Genomic DNA, 27,141 nt, shown 5'->3' with positions numbered 1-27,141 from the left:
AAGTTTAAATACCCCCAAAACAAAACTGATACAAACTAGGGGGCAGAGGTGCCTTCTCTGCTGCAGCCTTGCTCGTCTTCCTGCAGTGAGTGAGCACAGACAGCTCGAACGTGCCTTTCACTTGGCTGTTGTCTGCACCAGTGCCTCCTATACCTGACAGCTCAGCTCCCTGCCTCTGCTGAGCTCCTGATGGACGCAAGTTACTTCATTCTTCTGTGTAAGCAGTCTCACCTCTCATTCTGAAAACTATGTGGTGACAATTGTTAAGTGAAGAAACAACAGAATCTGGAGAAATGAGTTCTAGTCTAGCTCCAGCATTAAGAGTGCCAACAGTCTGGCTCTGGCTGGTTGCTGAATTTTGGGGGCTTAGCCTTCTCATCTGCAAAATGAGGTAACTCAACTATATTTTGCTGAATGTTCCTTTCAGGTCTAACATGCTAGATTCTATGAATTATGCTTCTTAATCTTCTGAAAAAGCTAAACAATAAAGTAGCAGAATGAGACTAAGATTTTTTTTTTCCTTTTATTTTGTAAAGGTCACCTTTACAAAGTAGCATTTAAAAATAAATCCATCTCACAACTCAAAGACATTTCTGACAGTACTGCCCTCGTGCTGGTCAGCCATTATTCACTGTGTGTCTGCTACGTGTCGGCACGTATATACAGCTCTTCTTCTTTCCTGGGAACAAACCCTTAGCGCTTCTTCCAGGTAAACTTTCTGCGGGCTCCCTCTTGGCCTGGCTTCTTCCGTTCTCTCACACGTGGGTCAGTAGTAAGCAGTCCAGCTGCAGCAATAAAAAGAGGTCTTTAGGAACCATTAATATGCACGTTGCCAAGAAGAAAAGCAGGTGAACTTCATGAATTTATAGGTACTGTTGGCTTAGAAAAAAATAGATGAAAGGAACCAGACCAATAATAATTTACCAATCCAGTGCCACTCTCATGACGGCAGTTTGCTTTCACTTTTTGAGGATATTTTTCCAACTTCTGAGACAAATACCAATTACGTTATTTAAACCCGCTTTCCTTATCTTACAAGAATATAACTTCCTTTTGGTTTTTAAGCTTGCTAAACCTAAGATAAAGCTGCTCTAGTGTGGGCAGTCACTATTCCCTGTAAGGGAACTTAAGCTGCACACTTACTGTTACAGAGGCCACAGTTTTAATGGAGCCAAGAGGGAGAGAAGAAAAACTTACTGTAAAGGTGAAGTATGAGAAGGTACCTAGATACCATCTATTAATAGTTCACATGAATATGCATATATATACAAATATGGCTTGTCAAACATTTAAAAAAGGAAACTTTTATCATTTTATGTCATAATGATATTCCTTGCTTTTTGGTTTTAGAATCTAAAAGATAAGTTTAGAGTTGTATTCTCAGCACAGGCAGTTTCTTCTGGAAGAATAAAGTCAGTTTAAACAGGAAACTTTCATTCTCCCAATCATCAGGAGCGATTATGTTTCTAGGCAACTGCTGGGGTTACTCTTAGCTAGGCCCACAAGGAAGAGCCCCAGCTGTGGCTGGCGCTATAGTAAGTTCGTAAAGACCGCGGATTCCAAGAATACGGCTGATGGGAAAGCTCTTACACTGCTTTAATAAATATGTAAATGGACCATACATTTTCCTTGTCTTTTTCACTCTTCCAACGTTGGCACTCCTCTTATTGTATACAAGCCTTAGATATTTTGTTGAGGACCATTTAATGTACATGTAGGAAAACTTCAATTGCTTATTATTATATACCTGTAAGCTTTTAAACTTGCTTGTACTTAAAGGACATGCATGGCATAAAACAGCAGTATTTGACGAAATACAGACAAGACCTAAGTTCTGGCTTAAATTATAAGTAATAATGCTTTATTACTTTCAGGTATGTGCAGTGGCTCAAACTAATGGAATTGTTAAGGTTCTAGCAAATTATTTCAATGACTAGGTATGAATCCCATACAATGACAAATTGCTTATAAGCAAAAGGATTTTTAAGAGGCTTAAGCAATTAAGTGGCCTAAGCCATAGGTAATGTTTCCATTGGACCCCAGTGGCTGGTACTAGAAGGTCTGGTGCACAGAGACCATCCTACTTGCCCAGAGGAGGAGCTTACGGACTTAGGTGCTAAGTGGCTTGTCCAGGACCACGCAGCTGGCTGACAGCATATATGGTGCTTTCCTCTTTTCATATGGTGCGAAGATAGTCTTCAGCTCAACCTTGATTTATTATAGCCGCTAAAGCAGTACCCTAATGAAAGAATCAACTGCACGTCCTTTTTCAGACTATATAGGGACTCTTGTATTCATGTTCAGGTAACAGGGTTACACAAAACAGAGTGAGAAAATTCAGACACCACAATGGGAAAAAATGGAAACCTCCAATAACTTACAAAAACAAAATACCCAAAGAACTTTATCATGAACCAAACAATTACTACAAATTGCTGTGGTAGGCCAGGTGTGGTAGGTCATGCTACGTAATCTCAGTGCTTTGGGAGGCCAAGGCAGTGAATTGCTTGAGGCCAGGAGTTTGAGAACAGCCTGGGCAACACAGCAAAACACAGTCTCTCAAAATATATAAAAATTTATCCAGGTGTGGTACTGCACGTCATAGTCCTAGGAGGACTAGCCTCCTGGGAGGCTAAGCCAGGAGAGCTGCTCAAGGCCGGAAGATTGAGGCTGCAGTGATCTATGGTCATACCACTGTACTCTAGCCTGGGTGACAGTGAGAGATTGACTATAGAAACAAACACCCACACATTTCTATGATAAAACAAAAACAAGTAATTTGTCTCTTAAATATAACTAAGCTAAGCACCTTGTTAAGCTGGGCAAAAGGTAAGGCATTAAGGGCAAAATTAACTTTTCCCTGACCTTGGAACTGAACATGTTAGCAGGGCTCAAATAATCAGTGCTGGGAGTTCTTCCCTTTTTCTAATTCAAGCTCACCTTGTAGAAATCAAACCTGAAAAATACCGTTATGGCTCCGTAGCAAGAAAGAAGATAGCAGAGTGAAATATTACATATGTAACTATGTATTTTCTCACTAACTTCAGGCACTAGTACAAGAAGCAGATGAACATGTGTAGCCATTATTGGGCTACCACGCCCATCCCACCTAGACTCATACCTTGTCTCATCCACTCGACCTCGTCCTCAGTGAGAAAGCTGCACAAGGCTTTTGCCATTGCCAATCGTACTGCTCCAGCCTGCGCCGACCTCCCGCCCCCTGAGACTGTACAGGTCACATCGTGTTTCCCAAGCCGGTCAACAAAGTGGAAAGGGAACATCAGCTGTTCTCTAAAGCACAGTACAAGTAAATGTGGTTACGTTTACTATAAATAATTATGTAAACAATTGAAATTCTAAATATTTATAAAAACAACATTCTGCATGCCACTGTTACACTTTCCATACTTCTCAATCAATCCATTTTACCAAGATATAGAAACACTAACATTTCTGACATTTTGAATGGTTTGCTGAGAACTGTAAGGTTTATTTCTTTGTCTTGGGTATAGCAGTACACTCTATCTTACTGTTTGCGGATCCCCTTTTCTCACAAGAACTTTGCAATAGTCTTACAGTTGGGGAACTCCATTATTCAACCGAATTAACATCTCTGGATTGAATGATCAGATATAAAATCAACATGCCTTCCCAAACAATTATCAAATGTCATTTGGAGTCACTAAAGTATACTATAAATATATCTGTATAATATATAATGCTCATTCTGATGTGGTTAGTTTTTAAAGTTTCTAAAACTATATTTGACTTCGCTCTTCCCCAACCCCAAACACATATTTCCAATATTCTTATTATAGTACTCTAAATCATAGGGTCCTGCTACCTTCCTGAGGCCAGGTGACATTCTACACAACCCCCTTCAGGCCTGCTCTTTCAGGGTCAGTCAGGGCCTACAAGGTCCTGGGGCAGGTACCACAGACAGAACATGACCCTGGACTTTCTCTTGTTTGATTGAACGAGTATTTGTTGAGTATCATTTTCATGCCAGGTATGATGTTCACCATCACCTTTGTCAAGCATTTGATTTTGCTATTTTGTCTTAATATCTTGCTAAACTTTTATTCAGAAAAGCCCACTTATATTGCATTTACTTTCTTTGACACTGTAGCTTCCAGACCCAAAATAAAGTTTATATAACACAGTTAAGCTGAGAGACGAGTATGGACAGGACGTTCACACGCTATTCTTCGTACCACGCTAGTCAAATAATCACATGCAGATGGGCAAAGATGACTTTCAAAAGCCATAGCAAATTGGAATTTGTAACAATACTATGTAGGGATGACAGAACTCCTACAACAAAAAACCCATAAACCTATACTGCCTTTTTGAACAAATGCTTCCAAGAAACCAAATAAAAAGTAGCCATAAGTTATAAAAACAGTATTATAAGTAGTAGCGATTAATATACTATCATAACTAAAGTTTAAGCTGGGCACCTGCAGTCCAAGCTACTCAGGAGGCTGAGGTGAAGGATTGCTTGAGCCTAGGGGTTTGAGTCCAGCCTGGGTGACAAAAACAGACCTTGTGTCTTTAAAAAAACTGAAAATCTAATCCCACTATTGCATTTACCTTGACCATCTGGCTCCATGGCTCAGATATATATCTAGTAATTACATTATGAAATCTATTTTTCTAGATTTTAATTGGAGTCTCTTTATTTATATAAGCATTTGTTAAAGAATTACAAAATTTTAAAAATTAAGCCAGGTAAGTGTTTAAGCTCCCAGACAAATGGCTGTCCAGAAACCTCCCTTATAACTTAGCGTACATGGCTAACCCACTTAACTGTGTGTTAGGTGATAAGAGAACTCCAATCAAGATCCCTGATTCTGTGTTCATTAGTCTCCCTATGGGTCAATGGTCATCTCACTGCTGGTTTGTAAGTTCCTCACAAGGCTACCCTAAATCCCTACAACTACGTAAAAATAAGGAGGAGTTTGGGTGCCCATTCCCACCAAGACTAGCCTTAGGCTTCCCAACTATGTAGGAAGTTTCTTGCCAATAGAAATCATATCTTAGATATCTCTGATATCTTCACAATGCCTGGAACAAGACTGGACACATAGATGATCCTTAGTAAATGGCTGCTAAATTCAAATCAAAGAATAAGATCTAAGGATGTAATTTCATTATGAGACAAGCCATAATTGAGACTTGCTGTTAAATCATCAGGAGTGATGTCTGAATACAAATCAACAGGCAGGTTATTGGTTAAATGCCATTCCTCCTGTAGTTCCCAATGCTGAAGTTATCAATCCCTGGGGTATGGGTTTCTCTCCACCTTTTCCTAAGGGAAATAAAAGCTTCTTTCATCCCCTGCCCTGTGAGGATAATAGCAGACTTAATTCATCTTAAATGGAGTTAAGAATGCACTGCTTGTTGACACAGGCACACACAAATAAAATAAACATATATTTCCTAAAGTAATTATTATGTCCAGAAGCTTACACTGTATTAGGAGGGTCCTCTTTTGCCAACATCAGCATTGGTATCAAAAGAGCTTTAGCTCTTTTGACCTTAAACCCATAACACATTCAGGAAACAGGAGAAAGATTAGGAAAGGAGGAACTGATCATTCCAAACTTCTGTTACTCGTGATAATGACAGTAACTACTGGGAAAATAATAACTATATCAAGAAGATTCCTTATATAGCAAGTCGGAGAGCATTCTAAGATGAGTATATTTAGATTAGAAGAACTGTAGTATCTATTTATGATTAATGTATATTTCTCCATAGGATACAAAGTTTAAAAAATAAAACTGCCATATTTAGCACCGGGAACTAAGCAAAGCTTGATGAGTTCTTATTTTAACCTGTAAATGCCAGGTTTCTTTGCTTGCTCAATAAATACATATAATCACATTCCTCTGAATAGGAAAAAATCCAAATGATAAAGCAGAATTTTTCTAATATTTATGATCAGGAAAACAAACACAAGCCACAAGAAACTGCTTGCACTTTTCCTTGCCCAGTGGCTTAGGTCGGTTTTAAGTGCCAAGTCTGTTTTTTGTGGTGGTTGTTTTGTTTTGTGCACACCCATCCCCAAACTAAAAGTAACCTACTTTTCCTACATTTTGGCACAGTCTGCACTTCAGAAAAAGCTACACACCTAAGACTACTCAAACCACAGTAGGTTCTGATGAAAAGGGGAAGAAGGGTCAATTAATGAGGAATTTTAGAGATGCTTTTTTAAAAATCTGGAAGCTACATTAAAAAATAACTTCAATTAGCTAGTCTGATATTTTACATTGGTAAAAAAAAAATAATCATTCAGATAAATAGAATTAGAAGATCACAAGCCTTCTTAAATGATCATGGTGTATTACAAAGCATGTTTCCTTTAAAAACCAAAAATCAAAACCGAAAGCGAACCTGTCCTGCATGATTGGGAAGTAATGCAGGTAATCAATTCCATTTACTTTTATTTTTCCACTTCCATGTTCATAAACAATTGCTTCTGCTTTTGCAGTCTTTCTTTTACCTTCAAAAAATATAAAATTCCTATTAGTAAATATATTGAAGACCTGTGCTTTGAGACAGGTAAAACTACATTAAAATTTGTTTCCCCAAAATATCCAACACTGTATATGGTGTGCATCCTGTAACTATTATTTCAAGTCAAACAAAAATAAAGCAGGTAAGCTACACTACACAACAGATGCAATAAAGCTTGCTGTGGGGTAATTTTGTTCTTCAATTCCACTTTAGAAACATTACAATGATTTTAAATTAGTTTGAACAACCAAGAAAGTAATTTATATTCATTTACCTTACTTAAGAGAATTCACAACCAATTTACATAGCATTCTTATAAACAATAAGAATATATCTAACAATATAATTTTTAGAAATATATAAATAGTATGATAAAATAGAACTAGTAGAAATAAAAAAATACTCAGAAAAGGTCACATTTCTTTGAAAATACCACAGTAGTTAAAAATGACAATGATGTGAAATCTTTTAAGAGCTGTAAATATTTTAATAGGTCAAGTCTTAAAAGTTGGACATCTAATGGCTCTGTACATATACAAGGAAAATGTGAGTTAAGGACGTGAAGTTTTCACATTACATAGTTTTGGCATTTGATATGCAGTTTCACTGAGCATTTTCATTTTTTGAAAAGAAAACTTTATTATAAATATTTTACTGATTCTAGCAGCTTAAAATGTGAAAATAAAAATGTGTGAAAATAAAAAGTATTAATATGACTGTAAAGGTACGCACCCACATTTTTGTCTTGGGACATTATAAAGTTCAGTTTCGAAAAACTTCAATAGAATCTTAAAAGTTAGGAAATCCAATGTAGCAGTAGCAAACATAAATAAACAAATAAAAAATCTAATGGATACCAGAGAGCAATAGCAAATGAAAATAATTGTAGTTTTTCAGTCTTCACTGAATTTTCTCTCTGCAGAATGTCATTACCTTCGCTTTTGCTAAAGGCCATTCCTTGCTCGTCATACTGCACAGGTTCAATCTGCTGTTTTTTTGATTGAATGATTACACTTCTTCGAAACCTCTGTACAAATTCTTCCTCAGCAGCACTATACTGCAATGTCAATAACTTTTCTAGCAGTTGAATGAACTGCATATACTGCAGACAATAAAAATTCATTAGAAGGTGCAAGTGTAATTGCATTTGCTAAATTTTTTCTATTTTTGCATACTTGATCTTTCCAATGTTGCTATTCCTGATGGATTTTGACAGGATGACACTTCTGCATCTTTACGCTGCTTTTAAAACGGCATGAGATGCATCACTCTTCCTGCCTATCTTTAGTACCAAATCTTTTCTTTCAAGAAACAAAGAGATTTATCATTCAAAGAAAAATCAATTTCTATGTATTATGATTATGAAATTGGGATTTAAATTCACTTTCAAAAAGTATTTAGATGATCCTCAAGTGTAATTTCCACTCTTTTATTAGAACGGTATCAAGAGGAGCTTTATAAATAATTTCAAGTTAGTTATGTATAGTAAAATGGAAAGAGTTTGATTTTGAGAAAATGTACCTCTTAAATTATATTTCATAATACATTTGGCAAATATATCTTGGGCTGTTCAAGCTGTGTTACTTTAATGTTTATGATTTCCTTTAAAACCGAACAATCAAGCTATTTAAAAATTCAAGAGATACTTGACTTAAAGGGCAACCTCTTGAAATAAATTATCCTTGCTCCTCTGTGCATTTTTTTTTAATAGTTCTTGAACATGTGATTAGAAAGTAAACAACTTGGAATTAACCCCTTAAAATTAGAAGCCAGAATAATCACTCTAAAGTGTTTTTGGAGAAGGAAACAACTAATGCTTGAGAGTCTTAGTTAATATGGATTGTGAAACTCAGCTTTTGATAACCTTGTTTTTTGTCAACTTTAAACATCATACTCATCTTTGTCACCACTGCCTTTATTGTAAAAATCTGCCATTAATTAGTTTGAAATGTTTAAAAATCTTACCAGTAAGATTAATATTAAAAGTACTACTTCAACTATAGCTTCCTATGATGTAATGAAAGAGAAGGCACTCTTCTAGTAAAGGTGAAACACTTAGCTACCTATAATATTGGGTTGACAAGAGCTCCAAGCTCCTCTCCAGTCACTGGCCTGGGAGTTCTGTGCTCGGCTACTCTCTCAATTCCATCTCACACACTCTCAATGACGACTTTTGCATCTATGAAGGGGCACTACAGGTGGAACTCATCCTTGCTTGGTTAAGAAGTCACTGACCATCTCCACCTCCCTCATCTTGAGACCAGCCATTAACACCGGGATTTCTCCTGATATCCAGTACCCAAAGTATAGAGTATCATATATAACTTGTTTCTTTTGTTTTCATAGCTGTACACCTGTATCAAAGTCCTTGAGCTACTACAAAGCAGAAAAAATATCTGAGTTATTATTTAAAAAAGCAAAGCAGCCAGAAAACAGAGGAAATAATGAAATTACTTTTCACTGAAGAAGCAAAGAGATTTTTCAATTAGATTCAAGTACAGCAATAGTTGGCAGTTAGGAGATTAGAATTAGCTCTGGATCTACCACTAACCAAATGTCCAACACTTTGTTTAAGCAAACTGTAACTTTTCCAAATCATTAATTTCCGTAATGCCTTAAATGAGAAAAAGAACAATTCAAGTACATAACTTAAAATCTATATACAGTGGCAAAGTATGAGCAATGTTAGCCACCACCATCAAAGAAAAACTCCATCTTGGAAAAAAATTTGTGGAATTTATCTACACTCCAACCTTCCAGAAAGTAACAAATTTGAAGTGTCAAAATATTTAAGACATCAAATGTTCTATGGTAATGTTGATAGGACATTTAACAAAATAAGAATGCAATTAAGACCTAAAGCAGGGGGTCACAAACTTTATAAGGTAGAAGATTCATCTGGAAAGTTTGTTAAAAAGACTCCTGGGTGACCCCAGAGATTCTGCACTAGGTCTGGGTAAGGCTTAGGACACTGTAGTTTGTAACAGTATTTCAAGGGATTCTGATACAGGTGGTTTGCAGATCCCAAGATAAAAACCACTGACCTTACAGATATGGCACACAAGCAGCAAATTGCATGAAGGTAACCATGTGCTGCATCCCTTTTCTACTTAACCTATAATGACTCCGTACACTTATCATCAGCTTGTAAAATTAGCTACTGGCCTTACGGAAGATGAAACGACATCTGCTGTGCTTTCCTAAAACAACTGGCAGAGTACGTGAGGGCATTTATAAGAGGAGGACCTGGAGACTCGACAAGTCACCTCCATGACCACAGACAAGGTCCTCCCAATGCAGAAATCAATGATGAATGTGGTTTCTTTGTTTAAAAAAAAAAAAGAAAGAAAGAAAGAAAGAAAAATCATCTTAGGAACACCTGCCTCTGAGGAACATTACTATTAGGATCTAAACACAGCAATTGTCTGCATTCTTATGGCACAGGTCCCCTTAAATTAAAAAGATTAATTACTCACATCTTGATCTGACAGTTTTTCCACTAACATTTCTTCTAGTTCCTCCTTAATCAGCCATCTGCTGCCAATCAGGTCTCTGTTAAAATATCACATATATTCTCTTTTTAATTAGCCATGCAATTAGAGTTATATCACAAAAGATCCCACATATAGTAGCAATTTTATGATTTGAAAATAAGTTTTTACATTATGTACCAGTAATTTTACCCAACTAAGCTATTTTTGGCAAACATTCCATTTCCTCAATCTACTTCAGAAAAGGTATCTACTCTAGCAAATGTTTTAAGAGTTAAATATGCCACTATGGAACTCATTTGGTATTAAAAGCGACCAGATTTCTTAAAGATTAAAATTTTATCTGTATAACTTACTTCAAAGACGATGTTATGGACACAACGTTAACCTGTGAATAGACTAAAGTAGTGTCAAGTCCAACTGAAGGGATAGGAGTGCATTTAACTTAACTTAACCAAAATGTTCTTCCTTTATGGAAGAAATCTTGAATAGTTAGGGCAAAATTTAACACTGGGTGATCAGTTTGATGGATCTGATCTACTGCTGTTTGCCAAATGGAAGCAGAAACCTTGAAATACCCAAAAAATAAAAATAAAATATAAAAAAGGATGCAAATGGTAAATAAACGGGCAGCTATATACATAAAAATTCTGAGGACATCATATCCAAGTATAGTAATTAAATATCACATAATATATAAATCTGGGATAAAATAACATAAAAATAACTTCAACACGTGCTTCCTCCTAAACAAAAACCACCTATTATTTTGAACCCTAACCTTAATGCTTAATGATGAAATATGGAACAAATTTTAGGCTTCAAGTATGTCTAAAAATATACCAATGAGTGGCATGTTTTCAGTTCAAATTGCGCAAAGATTTTGGTGAAAGAATGGAGCTTACCTGGTTTGAGTTTCCCCTGGAAGCAGAGCTTTGGCTTGCAACTGGTTTTGACGTTTTTCTAAATTGAGTAACATTCCATACGTATCCTGTGCCAAATAAAAATATACAGTACATGCTAAAAATAAGAGCAGTGGTGCATTATACCTTGTGATATACTTTATAGTTTTGTCCTGTAAGTAGTCTCTAAGGTGTCCTCCTCAGAGAATCTAGCTGCAGAGTAAATAAAACTGAAAATGCTTTTCATAACACTATTCCTCATTTAAACTAAAAGATGATAGAGTAATTCCAATGAGAATTTAGTGTCATACATCACAGCACACTTAACTTTAGCTGATTTTAAAATAACCCTATAAAATTTTTACAACTCTACTACAGTGAGGTTGGTTTAAAAAAAAAACACCTTAAACAATTTTCCTCTTCCTTAGGAAAAATCATAATTTCTATGGCAATGTGCACTTTAAACTTAGAGAATTATCCAGTAAAATATATGGTGTTTATAGATATTTATTTAGTATTTAATACAACTTACTACTTATTTAATATTTAAATAATATTTAAGTCCTTATCATATAGTTTGTATCTTAAAAAAAGCTTTCTATTATATTTTTTGTTATTTGATTTTTTCCTATTTACTTCCTAACAAAACCTGTGAACGCATGTCACTTGTTAAATTACAATGGAAATAGAAGTTTGCCATTTCGTTAGAACTGGTAAAAAGCAATAATCCAGGAATAAGCATTATCAATTAAATATATTTTCCAGGCAATGATTTTACAACAAGCAAAACAGTACAACAGCTTTTGCCTGAGCAAACTTAGCTTTTTGAGGATTAAAACTCAATTTGTATTTATTCATTTATAATTTACACATAACATACCATACTAATACCCAATGAGCAGATAGGCATTTTAAAAGAATGAACTAGAGATGACATAAATTGACCTTTTTTTTTTTTTTTTTTGCTAATCATGATACCTTCTAGTATTAGCAAACATCAAAAGATACACCTTGATACTGATAGAGATCTGATAGAGATGTCAATTCATATCTCAAATAGTCTTAATAATTTCAGGTTTTCAGGGGCAACTTCTCGTGGGCTCTGATTAGACTGCCATATTACCTCATAATGTTGCTGATAAAGTTTGTTCTAAGTGTAGGAGAAATGTCCCTTTGCCACCACCGTCGTATTTACTAGTGCTTGCATTTTAGCATGGTATTCACTCTGCAGCCTATTTTCAGGAATGGAATGGAAGGGAATGAAATGGAATAGAATGGAAAGAAAGAAGGAAGGAAGAAAGGAGGGAAGGAGAAAAAAAAGGGAGGTAGGGAGGAGGAAAGGGAAAGAAGCAGGGAGGACAGAATGAACCTTTGAGTTTTTGTAACATATGTGAGAATAGCCAATATAACACTCAATGGGTAAGACTCCTCAGTGAATAAGGATGTAAAAGTTCATTCCTTTTGGCTGGGGAGATTCATGTAAGTGTTTTTTGCTCTGTTTTTCTTTAAGGGTAGTAGAACTGATAGTTTAGAAGAGAAAAGAAAAAAGAAGCAGAGAGAAAAAGAAGAAACAGCACTTAGAAGCTACAAAGACTTTACCAGTGGACATGAGTATTTCAAAACTGACGGTAAATCCGTCACTCCAGCTCAGCAATTCTAAAAGTGCAGTCCCAGACCAGCAGTAGCAGCAGCAGCAGCAGCATCCACACCTAGACTGGCTAGAAATAGTACATTCTAAGAACTACAGAGAATCTAGTTCAACACAATAGCAAAGGGACAAATGAAGCTAATTTAATCCTAGTATTCCTATTAAGTGTAACTGTCCCTACAACTACATTCCAAGTACACATCCATCACCTGTAGCAGCAGAGGAATGTATCTGACAATTAAAAAACCAACAAAAGATAACTGTCTATCCTAAAGCAAAACTAACACAAACCATCCACATGTAAAATAACAGGGGGATATATCCACATATATATCCCTGTTACTCCACTTAAAATAAAATTTTACAATTTATCTCCCAAGAATTGGTAAGCCTTGTTGACTGTGGTTAGGGTATTTTTAACTCACTTTTAAAGGCTAAAACACTGGGTTGGGACTCCAAATGGATAATATATCAGAAAATTTTCTCTGCACTTTTGTTTCTAGAAGCAATTCTCAAATGCTCTGAAAAGAACCCTCCCCACCCCCCACAAAATGAATGCTTCCCACTTATAAGAAATGCACAGACGCAGGCAAATAGCATGTCACTATGCACCCAGCACATCCTGTCAGCAAGCTGGACCACAGGCAGACTATGGCTCCATCAGGGTGCCCTGGTAAGGGAACTGCAGTGAGGCTCTGAGCTGCTCAGTCCAGAGTCCTGAGATTCAGAGAGTGCCAAAGTCAGAGAACGTCTATCTTTCAAACTAGCTGAGAATATATGAGCTTAAAAGAATGCCGACAATACTACTAAGATACCCTCCTCTGCTTACAAGGGTTTACTTAATTTTCTGAAATAACTAAGGCAACTAAAATAACAACAACCAACCTGTCTTGTACTTAAGTTTTAAGTCAAAGTTTAGGCTGCTAAATTAACCATCATTTCCCAATGATTTTTGAGCAATTTTTACTGTAAGTCCTTATTTTTCTTATTCTTCCATAATGCCATTTCCTCCTAATATTGTACTGAGATCCATAATAATTGATAAATGGCACAAGAAAAACAATCAGAAAAAATGTGGAAGAGGAGAAAGCAACCCATGAAAAGTGCATGTCAGATTTCAAACATGGTGAATTTGATTCATTTGCGGTAAATACTTACAATTTGATGATTGTAACCCATCAAATCACATAATGCCCATTAAGCCACTCCATACACTTCTTTAAATAGGAAAATATATGTAAAGTACGTACTTAGCACAGTGTCTGACCTATAGTAATGGTCACGAATGATAGCGGGGGTGAGGTATGGCTTTCAAGAGTCAAACAATTTTACCGGTGGACCACTTCCATTTATTCTTTCTCTTTTGCATAATAAAACCACTCTTAAGATTCTACCTTGGTTAGTTGGTGACAACATTTCTCTGGAAAGTAGATTCTATAGCTTCAACTCCCTGAAGAGATGTGTACTAATTTACATCAAAAAAAAAAAAAAAAAAATCCTTGAGGGTATAAAACATGCCAAGAACCGTCAACATCACAGATTATCGCTGGTGGCTTCTGGTATATTGTTAAGTTTCCACTTAATTTTTAAGGGACACTAGAGAATCAGTGTGACCCACCTACACTAAGTTTATATACTGTATTTAACAGTGTAATTCTCAAATGTGACAGGAATAACCCAGATGTGAAATGCTGAATCATTAATCACAGCTATGATTAATATTTCATAAAATCAAAGCAAGCCTATCCACCCCTCGTGTCATCAGATTTCCATAATGTATGAGTCAAATTTAGAAGGTGCCTAATTTGAAAATACCAGATGCTCAGGTTGCAGAAAAGAAATGCTTAAACTAAACCCTTCTGAGAGCATGAGCGCTATGATTTTTAGTATCCTTCTGAAATCTGTTTTGGTTCCATTAATCATGTGGAAATTCCAATTTTGGGAAGTGTAAACAAGTAATATTTCATGGGGAGGTGATATAGAAGAAGTCAATTGTATTTTGGTACACAACATAAATAGTAACTAATAGTAATTATCTTAGATACTAGTGTGGTAACAGTAAAGTAACTGACTTAAAATTTGTGTTTGTTAAAGAAATCACAGAAAATCAATTCCTTAAATAATCTCCTCAATTTTTTGGCCACTGACATATACAAGATCAAATCAAACAAATACAAATATAATCCACTTATCATTAACAAAGAGAGAGGTTTCCGTTGTATATCTCAGGTACCAAGTGACATATTTCTGTTGTAGACTCGCGCTATTACTTTGTGAATACAATATATTACATAGATTGTATATCATGTAAATGCCATTCAACATACAAAGAAAATCATCTCAAGATGGATCATATGAAAAAGGACTCTGAGGAAGTCCACATCCAGGAGTGATGACCTGAAAGTTATTGTAACTCAGGTGGCATATACTTTTACTATTGAAATTAAAGCCCCCTCATATATTAGGATAATTATGCCATTACAAAGAGGTAATTTGATTAAAACCAACATGGAGACAATAATACGTCAAATTCTTTTCTAAAAAATTAATTTTCTTAATTGGTACATTTGGAGCATACCAGATATACAATGGTAATTATTCATATGGGAGGAAAATGTACATTAAAGATACCTCTAGAACAGCAATTTCCACTGCTGAATTAATTACTGAATTAACTCCTGCTGTCAAGGAAAGTCTTAAAACAGCATGCAAATATATTTTAGCACCAGTTTGCAGCTTTTTTAAAATAAGCACTTTACATAGTTGTAGTTATTTCACAATACCTCACTGCGAGAAGGGTCACTATTTTAATTCCATTTTAAAAGGCAGCACTATATCCAAGAGTTTTAAATATCCTCCACAAGGTCAGAGAGAGGATATAGACACATCTGCACTAAGTAAGAATTCTGTGATGCTCAGTCCCCAGGACTTCTGTTGACGACTCTGGAGTCTTCACATAACGAAGCAGCACACTTCTGGGGCTGCTGTTGCAGGTTTTAAGGACCGAGTAGGTTACTGAAGTCCTTTAAAATGGAATCCTTCCCAAATCATCTTATGAGACCAACATCATCCTGATACCAAAACCCAGCAGAGACTCAGCAAGAAAAGAAAGCTTCAGGCCAATATCCATGATGAATATAGATGCAAAAATCTTCAATAAAATATTGGCAAGCCGATTGCAACAGCACATCAAAAAGCTTATCCACCATGATCAAGTAGGATTCATCCCAGGGATGCAAGACTGGTTCAACATACGCAAGTCTATAACCATAATTCACCACATAAACAGAACTAAAGACAAAAACCACATGATTATCTCAATTGACGCAGAGAAGGCCTTTGACAAAATTCAACAGCCCTTTATGCTAAAAACCCTCAATAAATTAGGTACTGACAGAACGTATCTCAAAATAATAAAAGCTATTTATGACAAACCAACAGCCAATATCATACTGAATGGGCAAAAACTGGAAGCATTCCCTTTGAAATCTGGCACTAGACAAGGATGCCCTCTCTCACCACTCCTATTCAATATAGTACTAGAAGTTCTAGCCAGAGCAATTAGGCAAGAAAAAGAAATAAAGGGTATTCAAATAGGAAAGGAGGAAGTCAAATTGTCTCTATTTGCAGACGACATGGTTGTATATTTATAGAAGACCCCATCGTCTCAGCCCAAAAGCTCCTGAAACTGATAAGCAACTTCAGCAAAGTCTCAGGATACAAAATCAATGTGCAAAAATCACAAGCATTCCTATACACCAGTAACAGACTTAAAGAGAGCCAAATCAAGAACGAACTGCCATTCACAATTGCCACAAAGAGAATAAAATACCTAGGAATACAACAAGGAATGTAAAGGACCTCTTCAAGGGGAACTACAAACCACTGCTGAATGAATTAAGGGAAGACACAGACAGATGGAGAAACATTCCATGTTCATGGTTAGGAAGAATCAATATCGTGAAAATGGCTATACTGCCCAAAGTAATTTCGAGATTCAATGCTATCCCCATCAAGCTACCAATGACCTTCTTCACAGAACTGGAAAAAACCACCTTAAACTTCATATGGAACCAAAAGAGAGCCCACATAGCCAAGTCAATTCTAAGCAAAAAGAACAAAGTGGGAGGCATCACACTATTGGACCTCAAACTATACTACAAGGCTACAGTAATCAAAACAGCATGGTACTGGTACCAAAACAGAGATATAGACCAATGGAACAGAACAGAGGCCTCGGAGGCAATACCACCCATCCACAACCATCTGATCTTTGACAAACCAGACAAAAACAAGCAATGGGGAAAGGACTCCCTGTTTAATAAATGGTGTTGGGAAAACTGGCTAGCCATGTGCTGAAAGCAGAAACTGGACCCCTTCCTGACACCATACACTAAAATTAACTCCAGATGGATTAAAGACTTAAACATAAGACTTAACCCCATAAAAACCCTAGAAGAAAATCTAGGCAAAACCATTCAGGACACAAGCGTAGGCAAGGACTTCATGACCAAAACACCAAAAGCATTGGCAACAAAAGCCAAAATAGACAAATGGGACCTAATCAAACTCCACAACTTCTGTACAGCAAAAGAAACAGTCATTAGAGTGAATCGGCAACCAACAGGATTGGAAAAAATTTTTGCAGTTTACCCATCTGACAAAGGCTGATATCCAGAATCTACAAAGAACTAAAACAGATATACAAGAAACAAACAAGCCCATTCAAAAGTGGGCAAAGGATATGAACAGACACTTTACAAAAGAAGACATACATGAGGCCAACAAACATAGGAAAAAATGCTCATCATCACTGGTCATTAGAGAAATGCAAATCAAAACAACATTGAAATACCATCTCACGCCAGTTAGAATGGCGATCATTAAAAAATCTGGAGACAACAGATGCTGGAGAGGATGTGGAGAAATGGGAACACTTTTACACTGTTGGTGGGAGTGTAAACTAGTTCAACCATTGTGGAAGACAGTGTGGCGATTCCTCAAGGACCTGGAAATAGAAATTCCATTTGACCCAGCAATCCCTTTACTGGGTATATATCCAAAGGATTATAAGTCGTTCTACTATAAGGACACGTGCACACGAATGTTCGTTGCAGCACTGTTTACAACAGCAAAGACCTGGAACCAACCCAAATGCCCATCGATGACAGACTGGACAGGGAAAATGTGGCACATATACACCATGGAATATTACACAGCCATCAAAATTGATGAGTTTGTGTCCTCTGCAGGGACATGGATGAACCTGGAAACCATCATTCTCAGCAAACTGACACAAGAGCAGAAAATCAAACACCGCATGTTCTCACCCATAGATGGGTGTTGAACAATGAGAACACATGGACACAGGGAGGGGAGCATCACACACTGGGGTCTGTCGGGGGGAAACAGAGGAGGTACAGCGGTGGGTGGGGATTTGGGGAGAGATAGCATGGGGAGAAATGCCAGATATAGGTGATGGGGAGGAAGGCAGCAAATCACACTGCCATGTGTGTACCTATGCAATAATCTTGCATGTTCTTCACATGTACCCCAAAACCTAAAATGCAATAAAAATAATAATAATAATAAAATGAACTGGAGATTCTCCAAATATACCAGAACTTCTTTCACAAGGCAAATGAACCCGTTTACACTTAAGGTATAAGGATTAGAATTATCTGAGTTTTTTTGCACATTTTAAATTTTACTACTATCCCCTTCATTTTATATATATATATTTGGTATAAATTTAATCTGTGGCCATTAACTCCTTTGATTTAAAGATATACTTTGAAAATACTCCATGGTTTATTGTAAAACAGGTTCTAAAATATAAATGAAGTTTCTATATAATGCTATGCGGGGAGCTTTTGTAAAACTTCAAAGAATGCAGTAAGACTGATACCAGTCTTAAAACTGGGACTTTGGGGGTGGATCCAAGATGGCCGTTTAGGAACAGCTCAGGATTGCAGCTCCCAGTGAAAGCATAGCGGGTGAGTGGATGCCGCATTTTTATTGCCCACAGACTAGGAAATTCCCAAGCGGAGGAGCTCCATGTGTCGCCAGCACGGCTGTTTTGGTCAGCGCAACTGTGTCGGCCAGCGCAGCTGCTTTGCCCCACGTGGCTGCTTTGTCAGCGCCCCGGTGCAGCGGTTCTCCGTACAAAATACACTGGTCCGGGTGCCCTTTTGGCTGGTGGGGGGAGCCATGGGAAGTCGCCCATTCATCGGTTTAAAAAGGGGACAGAATGGGTAACCAGGACAGTAAATTCCAGGGCAAAAAAAGGGCCATAAATATCAGTGATGCTGTTTAAGCCAGCGCAGTGAGTCGCTGCACGGGAAAATACACAGATCCTGGCGCCTCTTCAACAGATGACTGGAACACCAACGAAAAAAAAAAAGGCTCTGAGGCAGGGAGCCAGGCGATCAGGCTCAGCAGGTCCCACCCCCACAAAAGAACAGCAATCAGAAACTCTCTGGATTGAGAGTGTCACAGCAAGTGCAGCTGAACCAGGGATGGTCCAGTTCTGTGGGGGAGGGGCGTCCGCCATTACCGAGGCACTCCAAAACTACAGAGGTAGTCAGCCATTGCTGAGGCAGCCCAACAGTGCCAAGGCAACCCGCCACTACAGAGAGACTTCACCTTAACAGAGGCGGGCCACCATTGCTGAGGCAGTTCTAACGACACCCATATAAACAGGACTGCAGGGAAGTTCACTCAGCAGCTGGGCGCAGACCACAGCAGCTCAGCAAAGCCTCTACAGGAAGACAGTGACTAGGCTGCCTCCTTGCTGGGCAGGGCAGCTCTGAAGGAAAAAAAAAAAAAAGGCTGTAGCATAACGGAAACTCATAAATAAACCCCTAAATCCCTGGGATAGAGCACCTGGGAACAAAAAGCGGTTTATGAGTTCTGCTGCAGCCCACCTAAACACACCTGCTCAGCAGCTCTGAATGAACAATGGAGCTCACAGCTCAGCATTTGAGCTCCTATAAAAAGCAGACTGTCTCCTCAAGCAGCTCCCTGACCCCTGTATATCAAAAGAGCCACCTCATAAAGGAGAGATCAGACTGACACTTGGTGGGTATCCTTCTGGGACAAAGATAGCAGAAGAAAACTGGTAACAACCCTTACTGTTCTGCAGCTGCTGCAGGTGATCCCCAGGTAAGCAGGGCCTGGAGTGGACCTCAGCAGACTTACATCAGAGGGGCCAGACTGCTAGAAGGAAAACTAAGAAACAGAAATAACCTCATCATAAACAAACAGAACATCCACTCAGAGACCCAATCTGAAAGCCAGCAACTACAAAGATGACAGGTGGATAAATCCATAAAGATGGGAAGAAACCAGCGCAAAAAGGATGAAAACACCTGAAACCAGAACACCTCTCCTCCTACGAGGGATCACAACTCCTCACGAGCAAGGGAACAAGGTTGGATGGAGAACGAGTGTGATGAAATGACAGAATCAGACTTCAGAAGGTGGGTAGTAAGAAACTTCTGTGAACTAAAAGAACATGTTCTAAGCCAATGCAAAGAAACTAAGAACGTTGAAAAAAGATTTGACGAAATGCTAACGAGAATAGACAAAATAGAAAGGAATATAAGTGAATTGATGGAACTGAAAAACGCAACACGAGAACTTCGTGAAGCATGCACAAGTATCAACAGCCGAATGGACCAAGCAGAAGAAAGGATATCAGAGGTCGAAGATCAACTCAATGAAATAAAATGGGAAGGCAAGACTGAAGAAAAAAGGGTAAAAAGGAATGAACAAAGTCTCCAAGAAATGTGGGACTATGTGAAAAGACCTAATCTACGTTTGATAGGTGTACTTGAATGAGACGAAGAGAATGAATCCAAGCTGGAAAATACTCTTCAGGATATTATCCAGGAAAACTTCCCCAACCTAGCAAGGCAAGCAAATATTCAAGTCCAGGAAGTACAGAGAACACCACAAAGATATTCCTCAAGAAGAGCAACTGCAAGGCACATAATCGTCAGATTACCAGGGTTGAAATGAAGGAAAAAATACTAAGGGCAGCCAGAGAGAAAGGTCGGGTTACCCACAAAGGGAAGCCCATCAGACTCACTGCAGATCTCTCAGCAGAAACCCTACAAGCCAGAAGAGAGCGGGGGCCAATATTCAACATCCTTAAAGAAAAGAACTTTCAACCCAGAATCTCATATTCAGCCAAACTAAGCTTCATAAGTGAAGGAAAAATAAAATCCTTTGTGAACATGCAAGTACTCAGAGATTTTGTCACCACCAGGCCAGCTTTACAAGAGCTCCTGAAAGAGGCTCTACACATATAAAGGAATAACCAGTACCCGCCACTCCAAAAACATGCCAAATGGTAAAGGGAATCAACACAATGAAGAATCTGCATCAACTAATGGGCAAAACGGCCAGCTAGCACCAAAATGGCAGCATCAAATTCACACATAACAATATTAACCCTAAATGTAAATGGACTAAATGCCCCAATCAAAAGACACAGACTGGCAAATTGGATAAAAAGCCAAAACCGATTGGTGTGCTGTATCCAGGAAACCCATCTCACATGCAAGGATACACAAAGGCTCAAAATAAAGGGATGGAAGAAGATTTACCAAGCAAATGGAGAGCAAAAAAAAGCAGGAGTTGCAATTCTCATCTCTGATAAATTAGACTTTAAAGCAACAAAGATCAAAAGAGACAAAGAAAGACGTTACATAATGGTAAAAGGATCAATGCAACAAGAAGAGCTAACGATCCTAAATATATACACACCCAATACAGGAGCACCCAGATACATAAGGCAAGTTCTTAAAGACTTACAAAGAGACTTAGACTCCCATAGAATTATAGTGGGAGACTTTAACACCCCATTGTCAATATTAGACAGATCAACCAGACAGAAAATTAACATGGATATCCAGGACTTGAACTCAGACCTGGACCAAGCAAACATAATAGACATTTACAGAACTCTCCACCCCAAATCCACAGAATATACATTCTTCTCAGCACCACATCACACCTACCCTAAAATTGACCACATAATTGGGAGTAAATCACTCCTCAGCAAATGCAAAAGAATGGAAATCATAACAAACAGTCTCTCAGACCACAGTGCAATCAAGTTAGAACTCAGAATTCAAAAACTAACCCAGAACCGCACAGCTTCATGAAAACTGAACAAGTTGCTCTTGAATGTTGACTGGATAAACAATGAAATGAAGACAGAAATGAAGATGTTCTTCGACACCAATGAGAATGAAGACACAACATACCAGAATCTCTGGGACACATTTAAAGCAGTCTCTAGAGGAAAATATATAGCAATAAGTGCCCACATGAGAAGCAAGGAGAGATCAAAAAGTGACACCCTATCGTCAAAATTGAAAGAGCTAGAGGAACAAGATCAAAAACACTCAAAGTCTAGCAGAAGTCAAGAAACAGCTAACATCAGAGCAGAACTGAAGGAGATAGAGACACAAAAAACCCTTCAAAAAATCAATAAATCCAGGAGCTGGTTTTTTGAAAAGATCAACAAAATAGACAGACCACTAGCCAGATTAATAAAAAAGAAAAGAGAGAATAACCAAATTGATGCAATAACAAATGATAAAGGGGATATCACCACAGATTCCACACAAATTCAAATCGTCATGAAAGATTATTACAAACAACTCTATGCACATAAACTAGTAAACATGGAAGAAATGGATAAATTCCTGGACACTTGCCTCCTCCCAAGCCTAAACCAGGAAGAAGCCAAAACCCTGAACAGATCCATAACAAGGTCTGAAGTTGAGGCAGAAATTAAGAGCTTACCACCCAAAAAAAGCCCAGGTCCAGACCGGTTCACAGTCGAATTCTACCAGACATACAAAGAGGAGCTGGTACCATTCCTCTGAAACTATTCCAAACAATACAAAAAGATGGAATTCTTCCCAAATCATTTTATGAGACCAACATCATCCTGATTCCAAAACCCGGCAAAGACTGAACAAGAAAAGAAAACTTCAGGTCAATATCCATGATGAACATAGATGCAAACATCTTCTGTAAAATACTGACAAGCCGATTGCAACAGCACATCAAAAAGCTTATCCACCAGGATCAAGTAGGCGTCATCTCGAGGGATGCAAGGCTGGTTCAACATAGGCAAGTCTATAAACGTAATTCACCACATAAACAGAACCAAAGACAAAAACCACATGATTATTTCAATTGATGCAGAGAAGGCCTTTGACAAAATTCAACAGTCCTTTATGCTAAAAACCCTCAATAAGCTAGGTATTGACGGAACGTATCTCAAAATAATAAAAGCTATTTACGACAAACCAACAACCAATATCATACTGAATGGGCAAAAACTGGAAACATTCCCTTTGAAATCTGGCACTAGACAAGGATGCCCTCTCTCACCACTCCTATTCAATATGGTACTAGAAGTTCTAGCCAGAGCAATCAGGCAAGAAAAAGAAATAAAGGGTATTCAAATAGGAAAGGAGGAAGTCAAATTGCCTCTATTTGCAGACGATATGATTGTATATATAAAGAAGACCCCATTGTATCAGCCCAAAAGCTCCTGAAACTGATAAGCAACTTCAGCAAAGTCTCAGGATACAAAATCAATGTGCAAAAATCACAAGCATTCCTATACACTAATAACAGACTTAAAGAGAGCCAAATCAAGAACAAACTGCCATTCACAATTGCCACAAAGAGAATAAAATAACTAGTAATACAACTAACAAGGAACGTAAAGGACCTCTTTCAAGAACTATAAGCCACTGTTCAACGAAATAAGAGAGGACACAAACAGATGGAGAAACATCCATGTTCATGGTTAGGAAGAATCAATATCGTGAAAATGGCTATACTGCCCAAAGTAATTTACAGATTCAATGCTATCCCCATCAAGCTACCTATGACCCTCTTCAGAGAACTGGAAAAAACCACCTTAAACTTCATATGGAACCAAAAGAGAGCCCACATAGCCAAGTCAATTCTAAGCAAAAAGAACAAAGTGGGAGGCATCACACTACTGGACTTCAAACTATACTACAAGGCTACAGTAATCAAAACAGCATGGTACTGGTACCAAAACAGAGATATAGACCAATGGAACAGAACAGAGGTCTTGGAGGCAACAAAACACATCTACAACCATCTGATCTTTGACAAACCAGACAAAAACAAGCAACGGGGAAAGGATTCCCTGTTTAATAAATGGTGTTGGGAAAACAGGCTAGCCATGTGCTGAAAGCAGAAACTGGACCCCTTCCTGACACCTTACACTAAAATTAACTCCAGATGGATTAAAGACTTAAACATAACACCTAACACCATAAAAACCCCAGAAGAAAATCTAGGCAAAACCATTCAGGACACAAGCGTAGGCAAGGACTTCATGACCAAAACACCAAAAGCATTGGCAACAAAAGCCAAAATAGACAAATGGGACCTAATCAAACTCCACAGCTTCTGTACAGCAAAAGAAACACTTATTAGAGTGAATCGGCAACCAAAAGAATGGGAAAAGATTTCTGCAGTTTACCCATCTGACAAAGGGCTGATATCCAGAATTTACAAAGAACTAAAACAGATTTACAAGAAAAATGCAAACAAGCCCATTCAAAAGTGGGCAAAGGATATGAACAGATACTTTACAAAAGAAGACATACATGAGGCCAACAAACAGGAAAAAATGCTCATCATCACTGGTTATCAGAGAAATGGAAATCAAAAGTACATTGAGATACCATCTCATGCCAGTTAGAATGGTGATCATTAAAAAATGGAGACAACAGATGCTGGAGAGGATGCGGAGAAACAGGAACACTTTTACACTGTTGGTAGGAGTGTAAATTAGTTCAACCATTGTGGAAGACAGTGTGGCGATTCCTCCAGGACCTAGAAATAGAAATTCCTTTTGACCCAGCAATCCCATTACTGAGTATATATCCAAATGATTACAAATCCTTCTACTATAAGGTCACGTCGTGCACATGAATGTTCATTGCAGCACAGTTTACAATAGCAAAGACCTGGAATCAACCCAAATGCCCATCAATGATAGACTGGACAGGGACAATGGCACATATACACCATGAAATATTATGCAGCCATCAAAAATGATGAGTTTGTGTCCTTTGTAGGGACATGGATGAACCTGGAAACCATCATTCTCAGCAAACTGACACAAGAGCAGAAGATCAAACATCGCATGTTCTCACTCATAGGCGGGTGTTGAACAATGAAAACACATGGACACAGGAAGGGGAGCACTACACACTGGGGTCAGTTGGGGGGAAATAGGGGAGGGACGGTGGGGTGGGGAGTTGCGGAGAGATAGCAAGGGGAGAGATGCCAGATGTAGGTGATGGAGAGGAAGGCAGCAAATCACACTGCCACGTGTGTACCTATGCAACAATCTTGCATGTTCTTCACATGTACCCCAAAACCTAAAATGCAATAAAATAAATGGTCAAACAAACAAAAAAACTGGGACTTTATTAACCTCTCTTTTGAGAAAATGTATTTACTTAAGGTGAGTAATGCCTACAATAACAATGTATAGAATTTTCAACATTCTGTACTATGGTCCTCCCCAAGCATGGGTTTCATGGGACATTAAAAGGGGTTTGGGTCCACTCTGTTTGAGCAGCAGAGTGTTACAGCAACATGTTTCTTTACTTAAGGACTTCACAGAGCTTTGATCCTTCTAAGTGTCTGCTTGTTAAAGTTTTCTAGTATACAATATGTAACATTCCTTAACTAACACCACTTCAGAGCCTCTTTCTTGAAAAATATTTCACAGTTTGTATTCTACAGAAAGCACTTTGGGAAGAGCTGTGTTACAGACATGTCTTGACTGAATGAATCACGCTTTACAAAATGGTTACCAGTTCAGAGTCAAATAATCAGCTTCCATTATGAGTTTTAAAGGATTTTCAACTTACTTTTAGTGAGTGAATTTTTTTTTTCAGAAACATACATATTGGTAAATTTTTTTTTTCTTAAAATTAAAGGACCTTCACAAACTGAACCATGACCACCAAGGCTGCGACCCACCATTCCCTTTGCCACCAGCTCCTGGACAGGCCTAAGCTGCTGTGGGAAAGGGGGTAACCCTGGTGGGGTTTACAGCCTTGGACCCAAAGGGCAGCTCACTCTCTGACCCAGCCTTTTCTCCACTCCCTGCAGTCTAAACCCAGGCTAGTCACAACTCCATTATCTTGCTGTACAGCATCTTCTTTTTTGCACAGACATCTATATCCTTCACACCTTTGCTCAATTGTTTCGGGAAACTTCTGTTTATTCTTTCTCCTTTTTTTTTTGAAACCTAAAGCCCTAAATCATGTCCGAAAAGTATACAAGTTCTACTGGTTAAATGACTATTAAGAAAATGAGAAGCCATCCATTTTTGGTGAAAAAGCCAGCCAAGCCAGTGCCACCAAGCAGGGGATCCCTTCACGGTTCTCAACGATGCTTTGAACAACTCAGGAAGTTTCTTATTTCTTCTTGCTTAAATTACTTTTTATTGTTTAAGAAATTGTTTGTTACTATGGTTTTATATTTTTTTTATTATATACATACATCTTATTAGTGATACTGTAAAATAAATGAGTTTTTAATCAACTTTCTGAGGAATCTGAAGACATGCAAATCATTATGTCCATAGGAAAATGGGTGCCCCAAGTGTCCTGAGAATGAACCTGTAGAGTGTGGCACATTTCCAAAGTGTGAGAATATCACAGATCAGCAAATCCCCCTTCACTTCATACTTTCCCATCATGCTTGATTTCTGGGCAGGAACAATAAACTGTACCTTATATTTCATGGCCATTTTTCCTCAAAACCTCCCCATTTCTCCACAGAAAGTGGATGGACTAAATATAGGACAGTTGGAAACAGGATTCACTAAAGCATCATACACTGACCTTAACTGCAAGTGGCATCAGGACCATCTTTTATTAATCACTATAATGTAATATATATGCTTTCTATGCAAACAGTCAATACTAAAAAGATCTGGCATCTTTATAACGGACAAGAAAGGTTAATCGGCATCAGAAGGGTCTCCTCACGCAACTGCACACAGGCTCTAGATGTGTTTTGCTGTCACAAAATTCCTGGCCAATGGCATCCAGGCCTCACACAATTACAGTTGGGCAATGACATGGGAAAATCAGTTTGGCTTAGTGTCTGTTACCTTGTCACATAGGGAAAACATTATATCAACAAAATAAATGGTAGCAGCAAGGATTCATTTCCAAGTCTTTAAAGCTTGCCACTGTCTTCAGGGGCTACCTCCGGTGCCACAGTGGGGATGGCTGTCCTGTGATCACTAACAGCGGGGAGGGGATGGCTCCCCCTACCACCAAGACCAGGCAGAACAAAGAGAGTGCAGACAGGCGAGATGGCTCCAAGTGTTATAGCTGCACTTTCTACCCAGTGCCACCACAAAAGCACTTCTGTAGGGCGAGCCATGAACATTTAGTCACTATTTCAAAGTCTCAGCATCTCTAGCAGATGATCGTGATATGCATTATCTGGGAAACAAGGCTGGTGTGACTAGGGC

The 27,141-nt window shown here is 38.1% G+C and overlaps 1 protein-coding gene across 1 annotated transcript in view; it reads right to left on the bottom strand.

Moving 5' to 3' along the window:
• Positions 1-498: 498 nt before the first annotated feature.
• MRPS9 (mitochondrial ribosomal protein S9) overlaps positions 499-27,141 on the bottom strand; it is a 69,117-nt gene continuing 42,474 nt past the window's right edge. Inside the window, exons 6-11 of the mRNA XM_032255581.1 lie at positions 10,919-11,004; positions 9,999-10,074; positions 7,456-7,624; positions 6,400-6,508; positions 3,122-3,291; positions 499-785 (exon numbers count right to left, since the gene is read on the bottom strand). Coding sequence (XP_032111472.1) covers positions 694-785; positions 3,122-3,291; positions 6,400-6,508; positions 7,456-7,624; positions 9,999-10,074; positions 10,919-11,004 — 702 coding nt within the window. The 3' untranslated portion in view covers positions 499-693. The remainder of the gene's footprint in view (positions 786-3,121; positions 3,292-6,399; positions 6,509-7,455; positions 7,625-9,998; positions 10,075-10,918; positions 11,005-27,141) is intronic.

This window comes from Sapajus apella, unplaced genomic scaffold (genome assembly GCF_009761245.1).
Source record: "Sapajus apella isolate SASKATOON/1434 unplaced genomic scaffold, GSC_monkey_1.0 scaffold89, whole genome shotgun sequence".
NCBI classification, from domain to species: Eukaryota; Metazoa; Chordata; class Mammalia; order Primates; family Cebidae; genus Sapajus; species Sapajus apella.
Note: the sequence above shows the minus strand (reverse complement) of the source record. Positions and strands in the feature narration are given on the sequence as shown.